This window comes from Giraffa tippelskirchi, chromosome 11 (assembly GCF_054371585.1).
Source record: "Giraffa tippelskirchi isolate mGirTip1 chromosome 11, T2T-mGirTip1v1.2.pri, whole genome shotgun sequence".
Taxonomy (NCBI): Eukaryota; Metazoa; Chordata; class Mammalia; order Artiodactyla; family Giraffidae; genus Giraffa; species Giraffa tippelskirchi.
This window is the reverse complement of record NC_137285.1, coordinates 11373956-11394100: the sequence shown is the minus strand read 5'-3', so window position 1 is coordinate 11394100 and position 20145 is coordinate 11373956. Positions and strand designations below refer to the sequence as shown.

At 51.3% G+C, this 20145-nt stretch overlaps 1 protein-coding gene across 8 annotated transcripts in view; it reads right to left on the bottom strand.

Annotated features, from left to right (window-relative positions):
• The window catches only part of RASAL1 (RAS protein activator like 1), a 32373-nt gene extending 12498 nt beyond the window's left edge, over positions 1-19875 (bottom strand). For 5 of the 8 annotated variants that reach the window (XM_081546391.1, XM_081546388.1, XM_081546386.1 and 2 more), the window contains exons 1-10: positions 19001-19424; positions 14325-14381; positions 11303-11416; positions 11084-11145; positions 6300-6429; positions 4269-4350; positions 3991-4122; positions 1269-1357; positions 613-730; positions 323-476 (exon numbers count right to left, since the gene is read on the bottom strand). In XM_081546391.1, the coding sequence (XP_081402517.1) occupies positions 323-476; positions 613-730; positions 1269-1357; positions 3991-4122; positions 4269-4350; positions 6300-6429; positions 11084-11145; positions 11303-11416; positions 14325-14381; positions 19001-19065 (1003 nt within the window). In that variant the 5' untranslated portion in view covers positions 19066-19424. Of the gene's footprint in view, positions 1-322; positions 477-612; positions 731-1268; positions 1358-3990; positions 4123-4268; positions 4351-6299; positions 6430-11083; positions 11146-11302; positions 11417-14324; positions 14382-19000; positions 19425-19673 lie in introns of those variants that run through there. The other 3 variants (XM_081546387.1, XM_081546392.1, XM_081546394.1) reach the window with 3 other exon arrangements.
• Positions 19876-20145: the final 270 nt, after the last annotated feature.

Sequence of the window (20145 nt, the reverse complement as noted above, 5' to 3'; positions counted from 1 at the left end):
GTAGGGGGTTGGATCCATCTCACCCCATCCACCCTCTCCAGCCTCAGGAATTGAGGAGATCTGCCACATCAACTCCTTTCACAGTACAAAGGCCCAGGGAGGTTAAGTGAGCTGCCTAAGGTCACACAGCACGAGTAGTAAAACCAGGGCCTGAACCCAAGACCATGCTCCCAGCTGGCTGGGGGTACCCAGCCCCTGTTGCCCAGCACACAAAGACACAGCAGCCCGTCTTCTACCTGAGCTCCCCAAATCTCTCTCCGAGACCCTCTACAGACCCATCCTTGGGGAGTGATGCCTGGGGGTGGTCATGCAGGCAACTCACTGGTCCGTGCCACCTCGCGTCGGGTGAGATAGTCCAGAAAGGGCCCAGTCAGGCCCTGACCCAGAAAGAGCTTCACCAGCTTGGTGGCCAGCTCCTGGCGGCAGTCCCCCAAGGTCAACTCCTCCAGGACAGCCAAGGGGCTGGCGGTGTCCTCCTGCACAAGGACAGGAGGCAGGAGAGGTGGCCTGGGGCCCTGGGACCCCAAAGCAGAAGAGCTCAGCTAGACATCCCTAAAGCAGGGGGTGGCCATGATCCAGATCCCCCCACACCCCCGCCAATGACGCACCCACCTCTGCTGGCCCCAGCACCGACTCCATGAGCAGCTCCCTGAGCGGCTGGTAGTACTGTGAGGGCAGGACACAGTCCTCGGTCAGGCGCACCTTCAGCCTCAGAGCACCCAAGCTCCCGCTGGCCGGGGCCAGAACACAGGAAAAGGAACATAAGTATGTATGAGCAGGTGCGGAAAGCCAAGAGAGGCAGGTGTGAGCGCGGGTGAAGAGCATGGATGATTGTCAAACAAGCCCGGTATGGGCAGGTGTGAACAGGCGTGGGCAGTATAAACAGGGGTGAACAGATATCGACAGGTATAAACAGGAATGGACACAGGCAGGCAGTGTAAACAGATCCGGCCAATGTAGAAAGATGAGGCCAGTGTAAACACATGTATACGGGAATGGATGGTGTGGACAGGTGTGGAGGGACCAGAAATTCTGCCCACACATCAGATTGAACTGATGTGTTTGCAAATGGGTGGGAATAAGGTGAACTCCTTTGGACACATGTAAACGCACATGGTGAGACATTCAGCAAGCGTCTGTTAAATGAATGAAGGGACCTGGTGACAGCGTGTGGGCTGACGTGAGCACCCATGAGGACTGGCCCGCAAGCAGAAGATGGAACCCAACATGGTTCCAGCCCGGCCTCCTCCCACTGTACCCACATTTACCCAGAATCCTCTTCTGCTCTGGGGAAGGGCAGGAGGCGGAACCATCCATTGGGCGGGTTGTGTTGCAGGACCTGTGGGGGGAACTCCACCTGTGGGGTGACACACAGATGCTTAGCAGAGCTCTGCCCTGCTGGGCTCTGGAAGAAGTTAGGCTGCCCACCCAAGGAGGGGTGGCAAAGCCCACCCAGGATCACCTCCTCCTCCCCCACTGTGTTCTATCAACACAACGATGGCAACACTCCGTCCCCCAGTTCCCGATTATTAGCTCCTGCCAGGGCACCGAGGGCCTCCAGGCAACGCTTAACCTACAGTTGAGGAGACTGAGGCTCAGAGAGGTGGAGTGACTTGCCCAAGGTCACACAGCGGCTAGAGACAGCATGTCTAGAGTGAGTGTATTTTCAGCTCCGTTGAGGGACAAAACTTGCATCTATCAAAAGGCTTAAAGACAGTCCAGAAGGTCAAGTCCTACCCTCCCCCTCTCTTTTTAAATAACAACTTTATACAGATATAATTTATATCCCATATAATTCACCAATTTAAAGTAATTCAGTGGCTTTTAGTATATTCACAGGTTGTGTAACTATCATCACTAATTTCAGACCATTTTCTATCAGCACCTCTAGTCAAAGAAAGCCTATATCCATTAGCAAACACTCCCCATCCTCCAGTCCCTGGCAACCACTAATTTTTCTGTCTTTATGGATTCTCTTGTATTTAACTTATATGCAGAGTACATCATGAGAAACTCTGGGCTGGATGAAGCATAAGCTGGAATCAAGATTGCCAGGAGAAATATCAATAACCTCAGATATGCAGATGACACCACCCTTATGGCAGAAAGTGAAGAAGAACAGCCTCTTGATGAAAGTGAAAGAGGAGAGTGAAAAAGTTGGTTTAAAGCTCAACATTCAGAAAACTAAGATCATGGCATCCAGTCCCACCACTTCATTGCAAATAGATGGGGAAACAGTGGAAACAGTGACTATTTTGGGGGGCTCCAAAATCACTGCAGATGGTGACTGCAACCATGAAATTCAAAGACACTTACTCCTTGGAAGGAAAGTTATGATCAACCTAGATAGCATATTAAAAAGCAGAGACATTACTTTGCCAACAAAGGTCCGTCTCGTCAAGGCTATGGTTTTTCCAGTAGTCATGTATGGATGTGAGAGTTGGACTATAAAGAGAGCTGAGCACCAAAGAATTGATGCTTTTGAACTGTGGTGTTGGAGAAGATTCTTGAGAGTCCCTTGGACTGCAAGAAGATCCAACCAGTCCATCCTAAAGGAGATCAGTCCTGGGTGTTCATTGGAAGGACTGATGTTGAAGCTGAAACTCCAATACTTTGGCCACCTGATGGGAAGAGCTGACTCCTTGGAAAAGACCCTGATGCTGGGAAAGATTGAAGGCAGGAGGAGAAGGGGACGACAGAGGATGAGATGGTTGGATGGCATCACGGACTCATTGGACATGAGTTTGAGTAAGCACCGGGAGCTCGTGATGGACAGGGAAGCTGGCGTGCTGCAGTCCATGGGGTTGCGAAGAGTTGGAAATGACTGAGCGACTAAACTGAACTGAACTGAAAAATGAAATTATGTAATATGTGTGGGGTTTAGGACAGGCTTCTTTTACTTAGCATTGTGTTTTCAAAATTCATCCGTGTTGTACCATGTGTCAGGATGTCATTGCTTTTTATGGCCACATAATATTCCGCTGAGTAAATATACTATATTTCGTTTCTTCATTCATCTGTTGATAGACATTTGGGCTGTTTCTACTTTGGGCTATTTATGAATGATGCTGCTATAAACATTAACGTAAAATGTTGTGTGTGGATATGTGTTTCCCTTTCTCTTTGGTACACGCCTAGGAGTGCAATTGCTGGGTCACATGGTAACTCTAACTACTGAGGAGCTGCCAGATTTTTCCAAAGCAGCGGCACCATTTTACACACCTTGATGACTTTGGTGAAGCATGTGGTCATTTCAAGGGAGGTCCATGACCAAGTCTCCCTCTTATTTACTCTAATCTTGCCTCCTTTTAAAAACTGTCAGCTTCAGGATTTCCCTGGATGCCTAGTGGTTAGGGCTCAGCTTTCACTGCTGTGGCCCAGGTTCAATCCCTGGTCATGTGACCCAGCCAAAAAAACAAAAAAGCTGTCAAAACAAAAATGCCAACTATACATCCACTCACTACTACTGAGAGGCAAGAAAAATCGCACCCATTTTACAGATGGGGAGACTGAAGTTCCAAGAGAAAGACCTTGAGCCCAGTGCATCCAGGAGTAAGAGTTAGATTCTGGATTCAGAGATACCTGAACTCAAATCCTGACTCTGCCATTTTTTAATCATATGACCTTGGGAAAGCCACTTAACTTCTCTTAAACCTTAGTCTTCCTGTCTGTAAAACAGAGACAGCAATGGTCCCAGCCTCTTAACAGTGGCCCTCACGGTTACATAAATGAAGTGATGGAGAAGCACTTAGCACACAGTCAACCTGGGTACTCTCATCCCAGAGTAAGAATCTGGGCCCACCCTGTGACCTTAAGTAGGTTCCTGCACCAATGGGATAATGGGACTCCATCATTCAGGCCTGGCCAAGGTACCTGATAAGGCAAACGTCACATCTACCCTTCCAAGTGAGCTCCACGATGCCCAGCCCTTCTCTCCAGGCCCCCTTGGAGGCAGTGGTGAGCCATGCAGGGTGTCTGGGGGGTGCTCACCATTCCCAAGAAGTCATTCTTGCCAACCATGTCCCAGTCCCAGAGTTCCACTCGCAGAGGGGATGGGGAACCTGGCACCTCCCACAGCTCCAGCACCTCATCCCAGTGTGGGAAGCGAGTCTTCTTGATGGTCTGGGAGAGGAGGGAGTGAGAGAGAGCGCTAATGGGACCATTATTGTCTCCATTTTACAGATGGGAAGGCTGAGGTTCAGAGTGGTTAAGTGGCTTTCCCAAGGTCATTTAATGCCCCAGTCTCCCAGCTCCGCTCCACCACTTACCGAAGTCTCCAAGCTCTGGCTGCCCCAAAACACACGCGCAAAGGGGTCAGATGTGCCGGAGATGTCTCGGGGGGCCAGGTCCCTGGGGACAGATGAGGTAAGGAGTGGGGGTCACAGGACCCTTGAGGACCAAGACCCAAGCTAGGTCTTGGGGAAGGGGTTCAGGGTAGACAATTAAAATGCTGCTGATTTCCAAGACAATGAAATAGTGCATTGTAGGGATCTAGCAAAGAGCATCCCTTACCAGGCCCAACCAAACCTGGTATCTTCCTTTTGATTAACACCACCCTACGAGGACACATTACTATGCCCACATTTTCTAGGTAAGGAAACTGAAGCACAGAAAGGTCAAGTTGAATATCACAAAGCAGCAGGTGAAGGTGCAGTGAGGAGGGGAAAGGGAGCCTCTGTTTCCCTGGAGCCCATGGATGGGAGACCAGATGCCAGATGCCAGGGTTCATAGCCTGGACTCTCCCATTCACTGGCTGGGTGACACTGGGTAAAGTCACTTCACCTCCCTGAGCCTCAATTTCCTCATGTGGAAAATCAGAGTAATAACAGACTGGCCTCACAGGGCCAAGGGATGAGATGACATGTGGAGAGTGCTCAGCTCACTCATTCATTCAACAAACACTCCTACCCACACTGTGCCTAGGACCAAGAAAAGGCATGAGGAAGGGACCCCCTGCCTCTGGTTGCCATGACAACCCAAGTCGCAGCCTCTCCCACCCCTCCTTCCCAAGGTCCCCTAAATCCAGGGACCCTCTCCCCCCACACCCAGGGGCTGCTTGTTTCCTCCCGCTGTTTCTCTCCCACCCCACTCGGCATCCAAAGCCTTCTTTGGTTTCCTAGGAGCCAGCCTAGTTGCTAAGCGACAGCAATCGGTCCCTCTCCTACTTGCAAGGATCCTGCATAGCTTTGTAGCTGGGGAGGAGGCCATGGGCACAGAGCAAGTGAGGAGTCCCAGCCCCTAAAAGTCTTTTTGCCTGTCCTATGTCTGCTTGCTACTCCATTCAATCTCCAAGGAGCTCCAGCTTGGGACAGAAATCTGGAAGTGGTGAGAGAAGCACAGAGAGGGCAAGAAAGGGCTTTAAGGTCACAGAGCAAACTAGATTTCTAACTTGGGTGAGGACTGGCCTAAAAGTAAGAATAAAGGGAGTAAGGTGTGGGGGAAAAAAGGGCAGAAAACAAAATAAGACACGGGAGGGTGAAAGGAGTGGAAATCATCAAGGAAATAAAGTGATGGGGCAGCTGAGAAAGAGAGAGGAGTGATAAATAGACAAGAGGGAAGATGGGTATCCCAGGAGTTACATCCATCTTTTTTCTGATGTTTCCTTGGGACAGGACCTGTCCCTCCCTTTCTCCCAGCCCACATGACTTGAGTGGGTTGATTCCTCCCTCTCTGCCAGGAAGGGGCTTGCAACTCAGGTCTGACCAGTCAGAGTCAGTGTAATTGGTTCGATGATAGGCAGGTACTCCAAACTGGGCCAACAAGAGTTAGTCTCAGGATATTGGCTGGAAATGGTGGAAGACAGTTTTTTTCATTGGAGCTGTCAAATTGGTAGGATGCCAGTCTGGGGCTGTTAGGGTCAGCTTTGCCCCTACCTGGGGAGAAACTGTCTGAGAATAAAGTTAATACAAAAGACACCCAAGGAATCTATGTCTACAGATTCCTGATGTCTCTGTTGGAGCACATGGATCCAGCCATGCCTGAAGCTGCAGGTCATTCATATGAGACAATCACTTATGATTTGATTAATACATCTCCACATCCATCTGCCTGGTCATTCTGAGTATCTGGCCTTTGGTTGCTGGTCACTGGGAACCCAACGAAGATTTTGCTCATGCTTTAACCCAAGAAACTTGCAACCTGGTGATCTTGGACTGTTTGCCTTACAAAGGATGTCAGTTTTGAGCCCAGAAGTATCTCAGGAGTGAGGTGGTCTCAAGGCAGCTGGGAGGAGTCCAGTGGATTCCTGCTCATTCTCAGACCACCCCCTTACCCCATCCTCACCCCCATCATGACCATACCTAGCCTGGAGCACATGACAGCGAAGACAACGGCCCCGCACGTCCTCCAGTGTCTGCACGGCCAGGCAGATCTCACCCTGCACCTCCGCATCTGGGTCCACGCGGCTCAGGTTGATCCAGCTGTCGATTCCTGGAGGGCACAGGCACCAACATTCATTAAGCACCTACCACCGTTTAGGCATTGCATTATCTTTAAAAATTCAATTAACGTTAAAAAGATATCGAGTCATTTGGACCTCTCGTTAGCCTTCTGTTATAGGTACTGTAATTATCCCCACTTCCAGATGAGGAAAAAGAGGCACAGCAAGGAAGGAGCTAGTAAACCGCAGAGCTAGGATTCAAATGCAGGTAGTATAGTTCTAGGGCCAGTGCACCTACCCATGTACTATCACACTCTTCATCCTAGTATATAAAGCCCTCAGTCATTTACGCTTCCCTCAGAAAAAAAAAAAAAACACTTGGGCATTCCTATCTCTGAGCCTTCTTATAGGCTCTCGGCCTGAATCAATCAAGTCAGTCTTGGTCTTCTCAATCTTAACCTCTCCTTCTTTCTCTCTCCGTCTCTGTCTCTCATTTCTCTCAACACATTAAAGATGCTGTTCCAGGGACTTCCCTGGCAGTCCAGTGGTTAAGATTCTGCACTCCCAGTGTTGGGGGGGGCAGGCATGGGTTCGATCCCTGGTCGGGGAACTAAGATCCCACACGGCAAGTGGCATGGCCAAAAAAAGTTTTTAATTAAAATTAAATTAAATAAATAAAATTTTTTAAAAGATACTGTTCCACTGACTTCCAGCTCCAGTTGTAGTTACTGGGAAGTCATTTCAGCCTAATAATTGATCTTGTGTGAATGGTCTAGCTTTTTCAAGTTTAAGGACTAAGTCTTTGATATTTTCTGCAGTCTCCCCACAGTATATCTAGGTAAGGATTTTTTTTTTATAACCCTGCTTAGTAAAGGCTATGCTCCTTCTACTTATGAAATCATGCCCTTGAGTTCTGGAAAATTCCAAGTCATCAATTTTTTAGAATCATTTCCTCTCCCCAGCTATTTTCTGCCCCTAGGATTCCAATTAAATGGATGTTAGAGATTTCTCAGTTATTTTCCATGTCTTTAACTTCTCTTATATGCTTTTCATTTCTCTGAGCTGAAGTTTAAATAATTTCTTTAGATCTCTCTCCCAGTTCACTAACTCTGATTTCAGCCCTGAAAGAATGATGTGTCATTGAACTCATACCCTTAGTTTTTAAGGCCAACAATTATACTTTTTATCTCTAAGCTTTTGATTTGGCTCTCTTCCAAATCAGTCTATTTTTTTTTTAATATATTGCTTTAATTTATCATGGTTATTGCTGGCACTTCCAGGTGATTAAATCTTATTTATTGAACTTAAAAAATTCTTATATATTATAAATACAAAGTCTAAAGTCTTTACGGGTCTATCTCTGATGGTCATCATTTCTGCTGACTCTTGCTCTTGGTGGCTCATTTCCTTGTATGTGTAGTGATCTTTGATTGTGAAGCCATGCTTGTTTGAGCTCACTCTGTGTGAAATTCAACATGAGGATGCTTATCCCTGGAGAGGAGTGGCAGTTGCTTAGGACCTTCGAAGGGGAATTCTCAGGTTCAGTCATATCTACCTTCCCCCGGCCTAAGATTTAGTCTGTTGACTGTGAATTTGATATTGACATTTACTTTCAGGGAAATCCTTCCTTACTCCCTTGCCTCTTATTCACCACTCCGTGTTAGGTTTTAGCTCATGATTCACCGGGAGTAGAGGGAGGAATAGAAGAACCCACTCTAGTATTTTTGCCTGGAGAATCCCATGGACAGAGGAGCCTGGTGGGCTACAGTCCATGGGGTTGCAGAGTCAGACATGACTGAAGCAACTTAGCACACATGCATGCATGCAAAGGAAGGAATACTGAATCCTTCTTCACATCCATCCAACAATGTGTTAGGAATTGCATCTAACTCAGGATCTCACTGTTATGTGGTCAGAGAGCCATTCTGTGGATCTAGTCCCCCATGCTGCCAGAAGTATAAGTTCCACTTTACCTCTCTGTCTCTTTTGTTATTCCCAAGTCCAGGATGCCATCAGTTTTTTCTAACTTGATTAAGTATCTGTTGCAATAATCAAGTTAGAAAAGTGAAGTTCCATCTCACCTCACTTCACTCACCACACCTCACCTGGTGTTGTGCGGACTAAATGTAAAGTGCTTAGTGTTGTGCCTGGCACATAATCAGCCTTCACTAAATAGGAGTGATGATTATAATGATTGGCACATAGTGTGCTGTCAACTAATGCTCACTGATGCAAAAATACATCATTATATTATTCAATAAATGGTGTCAAGACAACTAAGAATCATCTAGACCAAAGCAGTAAATTCAATCCCTATATCCCTATTGGATACCTTGTATCTGTGTAAGTTCCAAATAGATCAAAGACTTAACTGTTAAAAAAAAAATAGGATCAAATTGTTGCTAGAAAGAATCATATAAAACAATCTGTCCTAATCTCAGGACTGAGAAGGACTTTCTAGGCATTACATAAAATCAAGTGCCCTCCACCAAATTTTTATTACAGAAAAAGAAGCAAATTTTCTACTGGAAAAATGATAAGCAAAGTCAACATATAAGCCACAAAGGAGAAAAAAATTTTGCAGCTAATGTGACAAAGTTTATTTTCCTCATATATAAGGATCTCCTACAAAACAGTAAGGAAAGGCAAACAACCCAGTGGGTGAAAAATACACATACAATGTGAGTAGACAATAGACAAATAAAAGGAAATAAAGAGACTCTTGAGTATATAAAAAGGTCTTCAAACTTACTTATACAGAAATGCAAAACAACCCACACAACGAGCCAATTTTTTAACCTATCAGATTCAAGGTCCAAAAGTTTGGCATTAGTTGACAAGGTTAAAGGGTAGATTAAACTGTTAACTGTTAAGTAATTGGAGAGTAACTTAACAATAACTATAACAACTATCAAACATGCTAATGTGGATACTCTTTGATCCAGCAAATCCACCTCTAGGAATTTATTATGCTGATTGATATAACTGGCATATATGGGGACTTCCTTGGCAGTCCAGTGGTTAAGACTCCTCACTTCCAATGCAGGGAGCATGGGTTCGATCCTTGATTGGGGAGCTAAGATCCAACATACTGTACTGCACAGCCAAAAATTTTTTTATTAAAATAAACTTGCATATATGTGTGCAATCACATTTGTACAAGGCTATTCATTGCAGCATTGTTTGAATTAGGAAAACACTGTCCATAACCCAAGTGCCCATCAAGAAGGCACTAGCCAAATAAATGATGGTACATCCACACAATGGAGTGCCATGAAGTCATGCTAAGAGCAAAGAATGAAGAAGCTCTTGAGACATTAATATGGAAAGATCTCCAAGATACATGGCCAAAGTGAAAAGACAGGATACAGAACAGTATGTTTAATGGAGTCCTATTTCTATTAAAAAAAAAAAAGTGAAGTAGCTCAGTTGTGTCCAACTCTTAGCGACCCCATGGACTGTAGCCTACCAGGCCCCTCTGTCCATGGGATTTTCCAGGCAAGAATACTGGAGTGGGTTGCCATTTCCTTCTCCAGGAGATCTTCCCGTCTCAGGAATTGAAACCAGGTCTCCCGCATTGTAGGCAGACGCTTTACCATCTGAGCCACCAGGGAAGCCCTACTTCTATAAGCGGAGAACAAAACACATAGTAGAAAGAGCACAGACTTTGGAACTAGACAACTTGGTTCAAATCCCAGCTGTCCCACTTAGTCACTTTGTGATCTTGGGCAAGTTATTTAAACTCCTGTGCCTCAGTTTGTTCACCTGTAGAGTGGGCATAGGGCTTCCCAGGTGGCACTGGTGGTAAAGAACCCGCCTGTCTATGCAAGAGACATAAGAGACATGGGTTTGATCCCTGGGTTGGGAAGATCCCCCAGAGGAGAGCCTGGCAACCCACTCCAGTATCCTTGCCTGGGAAATCCCATAGACAGAGGAGCGTGACGGGCTACAGTCCGTGGGGTTGCAGCACAAAAACTCTCAGTTGTGGCATGTGGGATCTAGCTCCCCGACCAGGGATCAAACCCGAGGCCCCCTGCATGGGAGTGTGAAGTCTTAGCCACCGGACCACCAGGGAAGTCCCTTGCTTGCATAGGTTTAAAATGTCCCTAGAAGGACATACAAGAAACTGACAACACGGGGTGAGAATGGAGTAGCTGGGGTAAGAGGGACAGTTTCACTGCTAACTTTATTTTTTGAATATTGAACGTAAATAAGTTAACTGCTCAATAAATGAATTAAATTCAAATCCAGGCTTCCCTGGTGACTCAGTGGTAAAAAAAAATCTGCCTGCCAATGCAGAAAACACGGGTTCGACGCCTGATTTGGGAGGATCCCACATGCCATGGAGCAACTAATCTCGTGTGTCACAACTACTAACCCTGTGTCCCAGAGCCCAGGAGCCACAACTACTGAAGCCCCTGTGCCCTAGAGCCCCTGCTCCACAAGAGAAGCCGCTGCAATGAGAAGCCCGTGCACTGCAACTAGAGAGTAGCCTCCACTCGCTGCAACTAGAGAAAAGCCCATGCAGCAATGAAGACCCAGCACATGCAAAAAAATAAATAATACAATTAAAAAATAAAATAAAGTTCAAAACAGAAGCAACAACCAAAATAATTTCCCCCGAAGGCTCTGTGTTGCCCCGTGCTGCTTGCTATGCCCCGGCAAGCACTACCCCGCTTCCCTCTGCCTGGCACCCTCACCCACCTCGGGGGTCCACTGTAATGGCCTCCCTGCTCAGCGAGATCTTGCCTATGATGTCATCATGCCTGCGGAAAGGCAAGCAGGTGAGGGTCCAAGTCAGGGACCGCTGCCCCACCCGTGGAGAGGTGGGCGCAGATGTCAATGGCTGGGTGGATGGGTACTGTGCTTCGGGGTGTCCCGCCTTCCCTCAGATGCCCAGGTTTGGGTCCCCAGCACACACACCCCACCGTGTCCTCGTCCAGTACGTAGAAGGCCAGATGGTGGAAATCCAGGGGCAAGTTCACGGTGTACTCCTCCCCCCAGAAGGGGCTCAGGCTCCGCCAGATGGTTGCTGTCCTGTAAAAGGGGGCACAAGGGGGCCTTTGGGCCACACAGGCAGCAGATACTCGGGGACACACACTCACACAGACACATACACACCCAGAGCTACTCAAACACAAACACAGCTACACATACACACTCACATAGACCCAAGAACTCCAATATAGAGCTACAAATACACACACAAACCATAACACACACCCAGAGGCCTTGACACACACACACACGTACTGAAACAAACATTCACAGATATACCAAGGAAGCCAGAGACACAAAGAGACATGTGCACACATATACAGATACCCATATGCATTTTAAAAAATTTCTAGAAATGTACAACTATGTGTTTCTACATACAGACAAGGGCAGACCCACACAGAGAAAACATTCACACAGATAACACAGACAAAAGAAATGCCCAGAACATGGAGACACACACAGACACACATTCACATACACGGTGATACCTGGCAGAGAGACACACAGAGAATCACACAAACCCTCAGTAACAGACAAGACACACAATTCCATTCATCCATCCATTCATTCATTCATTCACTCCATAAACACTCACCCTGACTATGTGCCAAGTCTTGGGGGCTACAGGGAATCAGAGGAAGAGGTGCCAAGGTCCCTGCCCCCACAGAGCTCCCCCAGCAGAAAGGGGCTCCCTCCTGAGCCCTTATGACACACTGACAGAAGTCCTGTGATTGGTTAGCTCAGTGGTGCCCACTGGGCTCAGGATGGGAGGGGTCAGGAAAGGCTTTCCGAAGGAGATAATCAGGCAAAGCAGAGAGAGGATGAAGACAACCCAGATGGCTGGAAGAGCATGTGCCAAGGCACTGAGGCAGGAATGGTGAATTTGAGGAACAAGAAGATGGTGGCTGGGAGGCAGGAAAGTGTGAGGGATGAGGGGACCATGAAGTCAGCAGGGGCCAGAGCATTCAATCAGCAAGAGGGAGCCCCAGAAAGATCAGGGACCAAGCCAGACCCAGAAACAGACACATACCTCTTCACCCCAACACCTCTGCAGATGCACTTCCCTTTACCCAACAGGCAAAAGAGAACTTACTTTGCCCAGTCAATACACATTCAAGTTCACAGCTGCAAAATTTGGTCAACACACTTGCCTCTGCCTTCTTCCTTCTGAGACAGGAGGTAGATGGGACCCCTTCAGGGTAAAGCAATTGGAGATTCATTCCCTATGGACCAAAAACTCCAAGAGGACAATAGCAGGATGATTAAGGGAGGAGGCTGGGCCCTGCCCAGACCACATACTTCTCATTCTGGAAGTCAGGAGACCTCTCTGACCACACATGCGCAGAAAGGCTCCTTGGAGGTCAAAGGGGAGTGGTGTTAACTAAGTCCGGGCTACCCACAGGCCTCTTCAGTAGAGTCCATCCTGGCTAAGAGATGCGTGTACACATAGAAAGGATCCTGAGATATACCAAATACGCACTGTGAATCAGGTAAATCAAAATGATTGGTCAAAGAAAACCTGGAAGAAATGCCCCATAAATGTAATTCAAACTACCACAAGGGTGCAACTCAGGGACTCGCCCTCTGAGTCTGCCCTTATGCCTATCCACACATACTGTACTCTCTGCCCTCTTAACACTTGACTTGCTTCACGACTTGCCATCTTTGTGGGAATTCTTTTCTGCAAAGCCCAAGGGCCAGGGCCCTTGTCACTGACCACTGGTCTAGTAGATTAGCATCTGGTGCTCTCACAATCACAACTTGGCCTCAATCTCTGGCTGGGAACTGAAGCCCCACTTCGCTTCCACCACACTCTTCCCCAGTAGAGTGTGAAGGTGGACACACACACACACACAGACCAGGGCCGCTCCATCAGGCCGACCCTTCTTTCCAAACACTCTCTTCCCCCTTAACCCACCCTCTTTCCAGTTGGAAATCCCCCCAGGCCCCCCAGCCCCTGAACTTGGAGGGTCCTCAGAACCCAGAGAGGGGGAGACAGCAGCCTGGGGTCACACAGAAAATCAGTCTGTGGGCTTGGGGGTGGTGTCACAGAGTGTGGTAAGGGGGCAGGATAAACACAGAGATCGGCTGGGGTGCTGCAGGTTGACCCTCCCCCATATGGGCTCCCTGCCCCCAGCTCCCAGCCCATCTGGACCAGAACTGGCGCCAGGAGGATCCTGAATCCTCGGTCTCCATAGGAACCGAGGCTTCAGCCGCCCGCCCACCCACACCCCTCAGGCCTGCGGGGGCTGAGAGCTGTCCCTCGGCCTGCGGGGGCGGCAACCAAGCCCAGCCCAGCCTGAGACTTGCTCACGCAACCAGACATCTTCACATCCTCACATGTTCACAGTGGCGCCTGTGTACCCAAATAAGCAGGCATCGGTGCACACATGCATGTACAGGGCAGCCCATGTGTGCACACATGCATACACACCCCACACGCTGGTACACAATGTGAGCCTCTGAGTCTGCACACCCACGGGGACACATACTGGTGGTCATAGGCATTCACACCAGCCCTCCAACACTTCCCCACACACCATACACACTCACAAGCAAGTCCAGCTGGGCACGCACGCACACAAACACACACACCAGTGCCCGCAGCACCCAGCAGGCCCAGAACCACCCAGCCCAGCCAAGCGTGAGATGCCCGCCCCCAGGGAGGCACAAGCTGGCAGCCGCTGAGTCAGCCCCAGGACGCAGGCAGGGACATCGTCAGGGCAAGGGGGAAGGTGGCGGCCAGTTGGTGGGACTAGATGGACAGAGGAGCCAGCAGCCCCTGCCATCTAGCCCCGTGGCCGGGGCACAAAACACCCACCATCAGGCCAGTGAGTCCATCCGTGGGATAAGTCCGCCCCCCAAGGTCCTCTTTTCAACGTGGATTCTTATACCTGGACCCCCCTGTCTCCTTCGCCCCATGCCTGGATTCTCCCCTCCTCACCTGGCCACCACTTCATCGTCCACTTTCACTATGCAGTAGGGGTCACTGCTCCCAGACCTGCAGAAAGAGAAGGTTTGGGGAGCAGGCTTGAGAGGGTAGACCTGAGTGGGGATCCCAGTCCACCTTCGTTTTACAGATGGGGGCAACTAAGGCCCAGAGAGAGGAGGGGATTTGCCCAGGGTCACACAGCAAGTTCAGTAGAGGCAGGACCTCTGGGGACCAGCAGGCCATGTCATGGTTGCCCAGCAGCCAGCCACTGCGCGCCTGACCTCCTTGAATGGGTCCGGGGTTTCCACCCAGAGAAACAGAACACTGAGACCTGAAACCAGAACATGTGGAGTCCTGGGCCCAGGAAGCCCAAAGCACTGGTCCAGAGCCTGTGCTCATCTGGTGAGTCATCCCTGGCCTCGAGCTTGCTCACTGTGGAACCCCGGCAAGTCCTCACCCCTCTGTGAAACTCAGTTTCTCTGCTCTGTAGGTTGGGTATAATATTTCCACACACCTCTTAGGGCAGGTGAGGGAGCTAAAGAAGCTAACGCGTGGTGTGATGCATCACAGCTGACCCCAGAGCTCTTCCCACAGACACCTGAACCCCACCCTCAGGGTATGTGCTGCCCCCTCCATTGGGAATTTCCCTGGGAGGGGACGCTGCATAGCTCAGCCTTCAGTAGGGATGGACCTCAGTAGATGCTCTCACTGCAAGCACAGACCAGGGCAGCCAGACCTCAGAACTCAATCAGTAGAAGACATGAGCTGTATCCCCTCGAGCAGCCACAAGACATTGACCAACCAAAGCCAGTTCCGTCCCCCCATCATAATAAGGGTTACTAGTCCATCCCAAGATGGGTTGCAACCCCTTGAGTAGCCATGAGCCATTAGCCAACCAAAGCCAGTTCCATTCCCCCTTCATTACAAGAGTTACTAGTTCATCTCAAGATGGGCTGCAACCCCTTCAGTAGCAAAGAGTCATTGGCCAACCAAAGCCAGTTCCATCCCCCATTCATAATAAGAGTTGCTAGTCCATCCCAAGATAGGCTTCAACCCCTTGAGTAACCATGAGCCATTAGCCAACCAAAGCCAGTTCCATCCCCCCTCATTACAAGAGATACTAGTCCATCTCAAGATGGGCTGCAACCCTGTGAGTAGCAAAGACTCATTGGCCAACCAAAGCCAGTTCCATCCCCCTTTCATAATAAGAGTTACTTGTCCATCCCAAGCTGTTGACCAGGGTTCCTCATGACTTCCCCCACCCCTGTCCCCATCCCATCACACAGGCTTCCCTTGTCTTCCACCAAGCTTAGTCCAGCTTGCACTTGCTGTTCCACCATCCTAAGACACCTAGTCTGTTCTTGAATGACTCCATCTTTGCATTCAAACCTCAGCCCCAAATCATTGCCTCAGAGAGGCGGTCCTTGATGACCACCATCCTCCGACAGTGGACAGTGTAACACTGCCCTCCGATCCCTCTGAGCATGTGAAGTCATCTTGCTCCCTTGTTTCTCTGTGCTTCGTGTCTGTCTCCACGGCTCCCTGCCACTTCTGAAAGCTGAGATCCTTGGGGGAGGAGCTGTGCCTCCGTCCCCCTCCCTCCACAGCCTGGCAGAGTCAGGATTTGAACTCAGGTCTGTGGGGCTCAGCATACATGTTCCCAACCAACGCCACCTGCACTCCAACTCAAGATCCCTTCCCCACACGGCCCCCGTCCCCGGTACTCCAGCCCCCGCCCTCTCTCTTCCACCCTCTCTCGGTTCAGTCTGTCACTGATCCACAAACGTCTCGGGGGTTCCGGGAAAGAAGGACAGGGCACCAGGAGCTGCTCCAACCTCATCTGCTGGCTGAGCCCTCCGAGAGCCTCAGTTTCCTCTTTGGTTGCTTTCCCTCTGCCGAGTGTGCCTTTATTTCCCCATTTGCTTTCCATCCCTGAACATCTCAGTCTGGGTGGCAATCTGTGCCTTCACGTTCCTCTCTGGCCTCCCTTCAGCATAATGCCCCAGGCCTCAGTTTTCCCATCTGGATCTATTCCAAACCCATTGGGCTGAATAACACTGGGAGCGTCAGTTTTCCCCTCCAGATGCCCATGGCTGGGTGACACCCCCTCCATCTCGTGTCTCTCTCCGGGTCCTCTATCCCTGAGCCTCTTTTAGGCGGGCTCCCATCCCTCGGTTTCCCCAACAGCAGATGTAGGACAGACAGGCTGAAATCCACTAGAAAAGGGCTGGGAGCCACGCCCCCTCCTGTTCACCCGGCTTGACCCCTGGGCCCCTCTGGGAGCCGAGCACGTCAGCTCCAGGACTCTGACGCACAGAGGCCTTATCAGACTCCTATCAGGTAGGGGCTACGGTGGCAGGAGGGGGCTGCCCCCTCCAGACCCTGTATCTCTCCAGACCCTTGGCCTCTCCCACGGTACCTGCCCCACCTCAAGTGTGGGAAGGCAGGCCTCTGGGCCATTGCCTGCCCAGTCAGCTTGGTGCCTGGTGTGTGCATGCTAAGTTGTTTCAGTCATCTCCAAATCTTTGTGACTCTACGGACTGTAGCCCTCTCCAGGCTCCTCTGTCCATGGGATTCTCTAGGCAAGAATACTGGAGTGGGTTGCTATTTCCTTCAACAGGGAAGTCTTCCTAACCCAGGGATCGAAGCTGCATCTCTTATATCACCTGTATTAGCAGGTGGGTGCCTAGAAGCAGTCAGTATTCAAATCCCAGCTGTGTGACCTTGGGCAAGTGACTATGCCTCTCTGAGCATGAGTTTGCCCATTCATAAAATGGCAATGCCAATAGGACCCTAAGAAGTGTTAAGCACAGGACCTGGCCCATAGGAAGCCCTCGACCACATATAGCTGCTATTATAAATGACAGAAATTATCAGCTGAGGCCTCTCAAGCCAGGGTTGGAGCCCTCTCAAACCTGGGGAGGCTTCACGAAGATTCTGGGCCCTCTCCCTTAGGAGAAGGCAAAGAGGACACACCCCTCCTAAGAGTCCCCATGGGCATGGAGATTCTAGCAAGCTCTGAGGGAGCCCCTCTGAGAAGGGCACCAACAGCTAGGGAAACTGAGGCAGGCTGGCGGGATCCCCAACTGGGGCCTAGTCACTTCCCCCTCCCCTGGTACTGGGGTGAGGTCCACCTAGAGCTCACCTTGGCACGGGAACTGGGGGGAGGCGAGGCAGCCAAGAGACTCAGGAATCAGGTATGAGTCAACTCCCTCCCTAGGAGCAGCAGAGGGAGCCCTGCAAGCCATGTCTGGGTCCAAGGACAACACCCACCCCTCCCTCATGGCCCTCAGCCAGGACTGGTGGAGGGGCTGGAGCACCAAGAGGGGGAAACTCGTTTCTGAAAGGTCTTCCAGTATCAACCCTCCAGCAGCTGCCAGGTGACCTCATTACCTCGACAGTCCCAGAACTGCTAATGCTCAGGGGCTCTGAAAGAGCATCTCAGAAGAGGGGAGACAGGGGGCTTATCCAGACACTGCATTGGCACAGCAAGCGAGCTCTCTGCTTTCCTCAGGTGCTTGTTTTGTGGGTTACTGATGAGGAGGGGGGCAGCTAGAAGTGCTCTAAGGAGTTTCCCTGACATAGCTCCAGGACTGGGGAGGGGGAAGGTTCATGAAGCCAAAGGCAGGATACTCCTCACTGGGACCCCCAGCTGGAGGTGTTAGGGCAGAGCTAAGCCCCAGCCTGTGCAAAGGCTCAGAATCCACATTCTTCCTCCCCCTGGCCCCGGGGTAAATCCTAAGTGGTTCTCTACCCTCACAACTGCACGAGGCTTGCAGACTCCCTGTCCAGGTTTCCCCTTGCCCAGATGGGGAATCCAGACCTGGAGAGGATCAGGTTCAAGGTCATACAGTCAATGTCCTGTCAAGGATCCCACACACCTGTTCCAGGTACCCACACCCTCAGAGCCCCTTCTGGGCACCAGGCCAAAGCAGGAGGGGGACCCCCTCCCTCCATTCTGCTGATTCGGCAACTGCTGACTCAGCCCGGAGGGAAGCACAGTCAAGGACCGGTACTGCGGGGACCCCATCACCTGGCTGGGGAGGGAGCTGCAGGGGGAAGTTGGCTCTTCAAGCAGCTTAGCATCAGGGAAGGCCCCCCACGGGGATGGGCGCTGCTGGTTGAGGCACTAAGGGCTCTGGGTCCAGAGGAACTGTTTCGCCCAGGCCTGGCCAGTGGGCCACCTGGTGACACTCTGCAAACCTAAACACCAGATGCTCACAGAGGAATGCTGGGGCCGCCTGGATCCCAGGCCCTCTGGGGCCCCTCCCAAGGTTCTCTGAACCGGTGCTCACCCAGGCCTGGAGAAACCCCACCTCCAACACCTGCCTGGACAAAGGAAGGGAGCCCTCCACCCCTAAATCCCCTCCCTAGCTCTGACAGAATCTGATCCTCTAAGCCCCAGGGCTGAAGCCCTGGAAGACCCCCTTTAGTATATCTCAGGAACAAAGACACCCCCTTCCTGGCGACTGGGAGGGGCATCTGCTAAGTCTGAGTGCACCCTCCACCAGGACAGCGATGGGCAGGGGCCCTCTCGCCCCGCGACGGTGGATCAGCCCCAGTACTCGGTCTCAGACAAGAACCCCTCTCCCATTTCACCGACCTGCCCTGGCACATCGGATGGGCGACCCCCTCCCCATCCATGCCCGGCACCCCCCTCATCCCCGACTGGCCCCGGGGGTACTCACACATCCTTGGCGGGCAGCGCCCGGCCCTCCACGACGCGGACGTTCAGGGAGCTGCTCTTGGCCATGGCGCCCAGCCCCAAACTTTCCGACCAGGAGGGAGCCCGGATTCCGAGGCTGGCTGAATCGCGGCAGGGAGGGCGTCTACATGTCACCCGCAGCGAGCCTGGCACCCTCTCTCGGAGTCCCCGGGCCACCTGCCCAAAACGCGCGGAGAGCTGGTCGGGAGGTTTCCGATGGAGGAGAGAGGATAGTGACCAGGGAGGGGGCGCCTCCCTCCCCGGACTCTACAGGTAGGAGACGGGCGCCGAGCTGGCAGAGCGCACGGGGGACACACCGCCAGCCCTTGCCTTCTAGTCTGGCGCTCTTGGTGGGCAGGCGGGGCGGGCGGGGGGGGTTGCGGGGGGCGGCCCAGGGCCCTCCCCGCAATCCCGCCTCCCGCGGGGTCCTCCTCCCGCCCGTTCCCGGGCCCCCCTCGCGCGCCCTCTGCCGGCACCCCAGCCAAGCGTGCCAGAGCGCACCCGCCGCGGAGCCCCGGGCGCGCGGAGGCTGGGACTGCCAGGTGGAGAGCGGCCCACGGCCATGATGGGCGTGGCGGCAGGCTCCTGCTGAGTTGGCACTGGGCACAGAAGATACAGTGTGTCCCCTGCCTGCCCTGCTTCCAACACGATCACACCTCTCCGGCTCTCCTCTGCCTGCCATCCCTGCACCGCCTCCTCTGTCCGACCTCCTCGCGCCGTCCCGGAGCAGTATCTGAGATCTTCGGGAGGCGTCGCTAGAGAAAGTCACACCCTCCCTGGGGGTCCTTTCAGAGTCCAGAGAGAGAGGGGTCTCGAACATCCTCTTCCACCTCTTTTAGTTCCCAATTAAATCCAGACTGTGCGTGCGGCAGATTCCACGTCACGGGCTGGCATTGCGGGGGAGGAAGCTGCGGCCGGAGGGGGAGGGGAGGGCTTGAAGATAACAGCCACCACAGCGAAGATAAAAAACCATCTCCAAGTGTTTGAACACTTACTGTGTGCCAGGCACTGTTCTAAGCGTTTTACACGGATTATCTCATCTTCCTCCTCACCATCATTCTATGTGCTACTTACTGTCGTACCGGTACCCCCATTGTACGGATATACAAACTGAGGTTCAGAGGGATT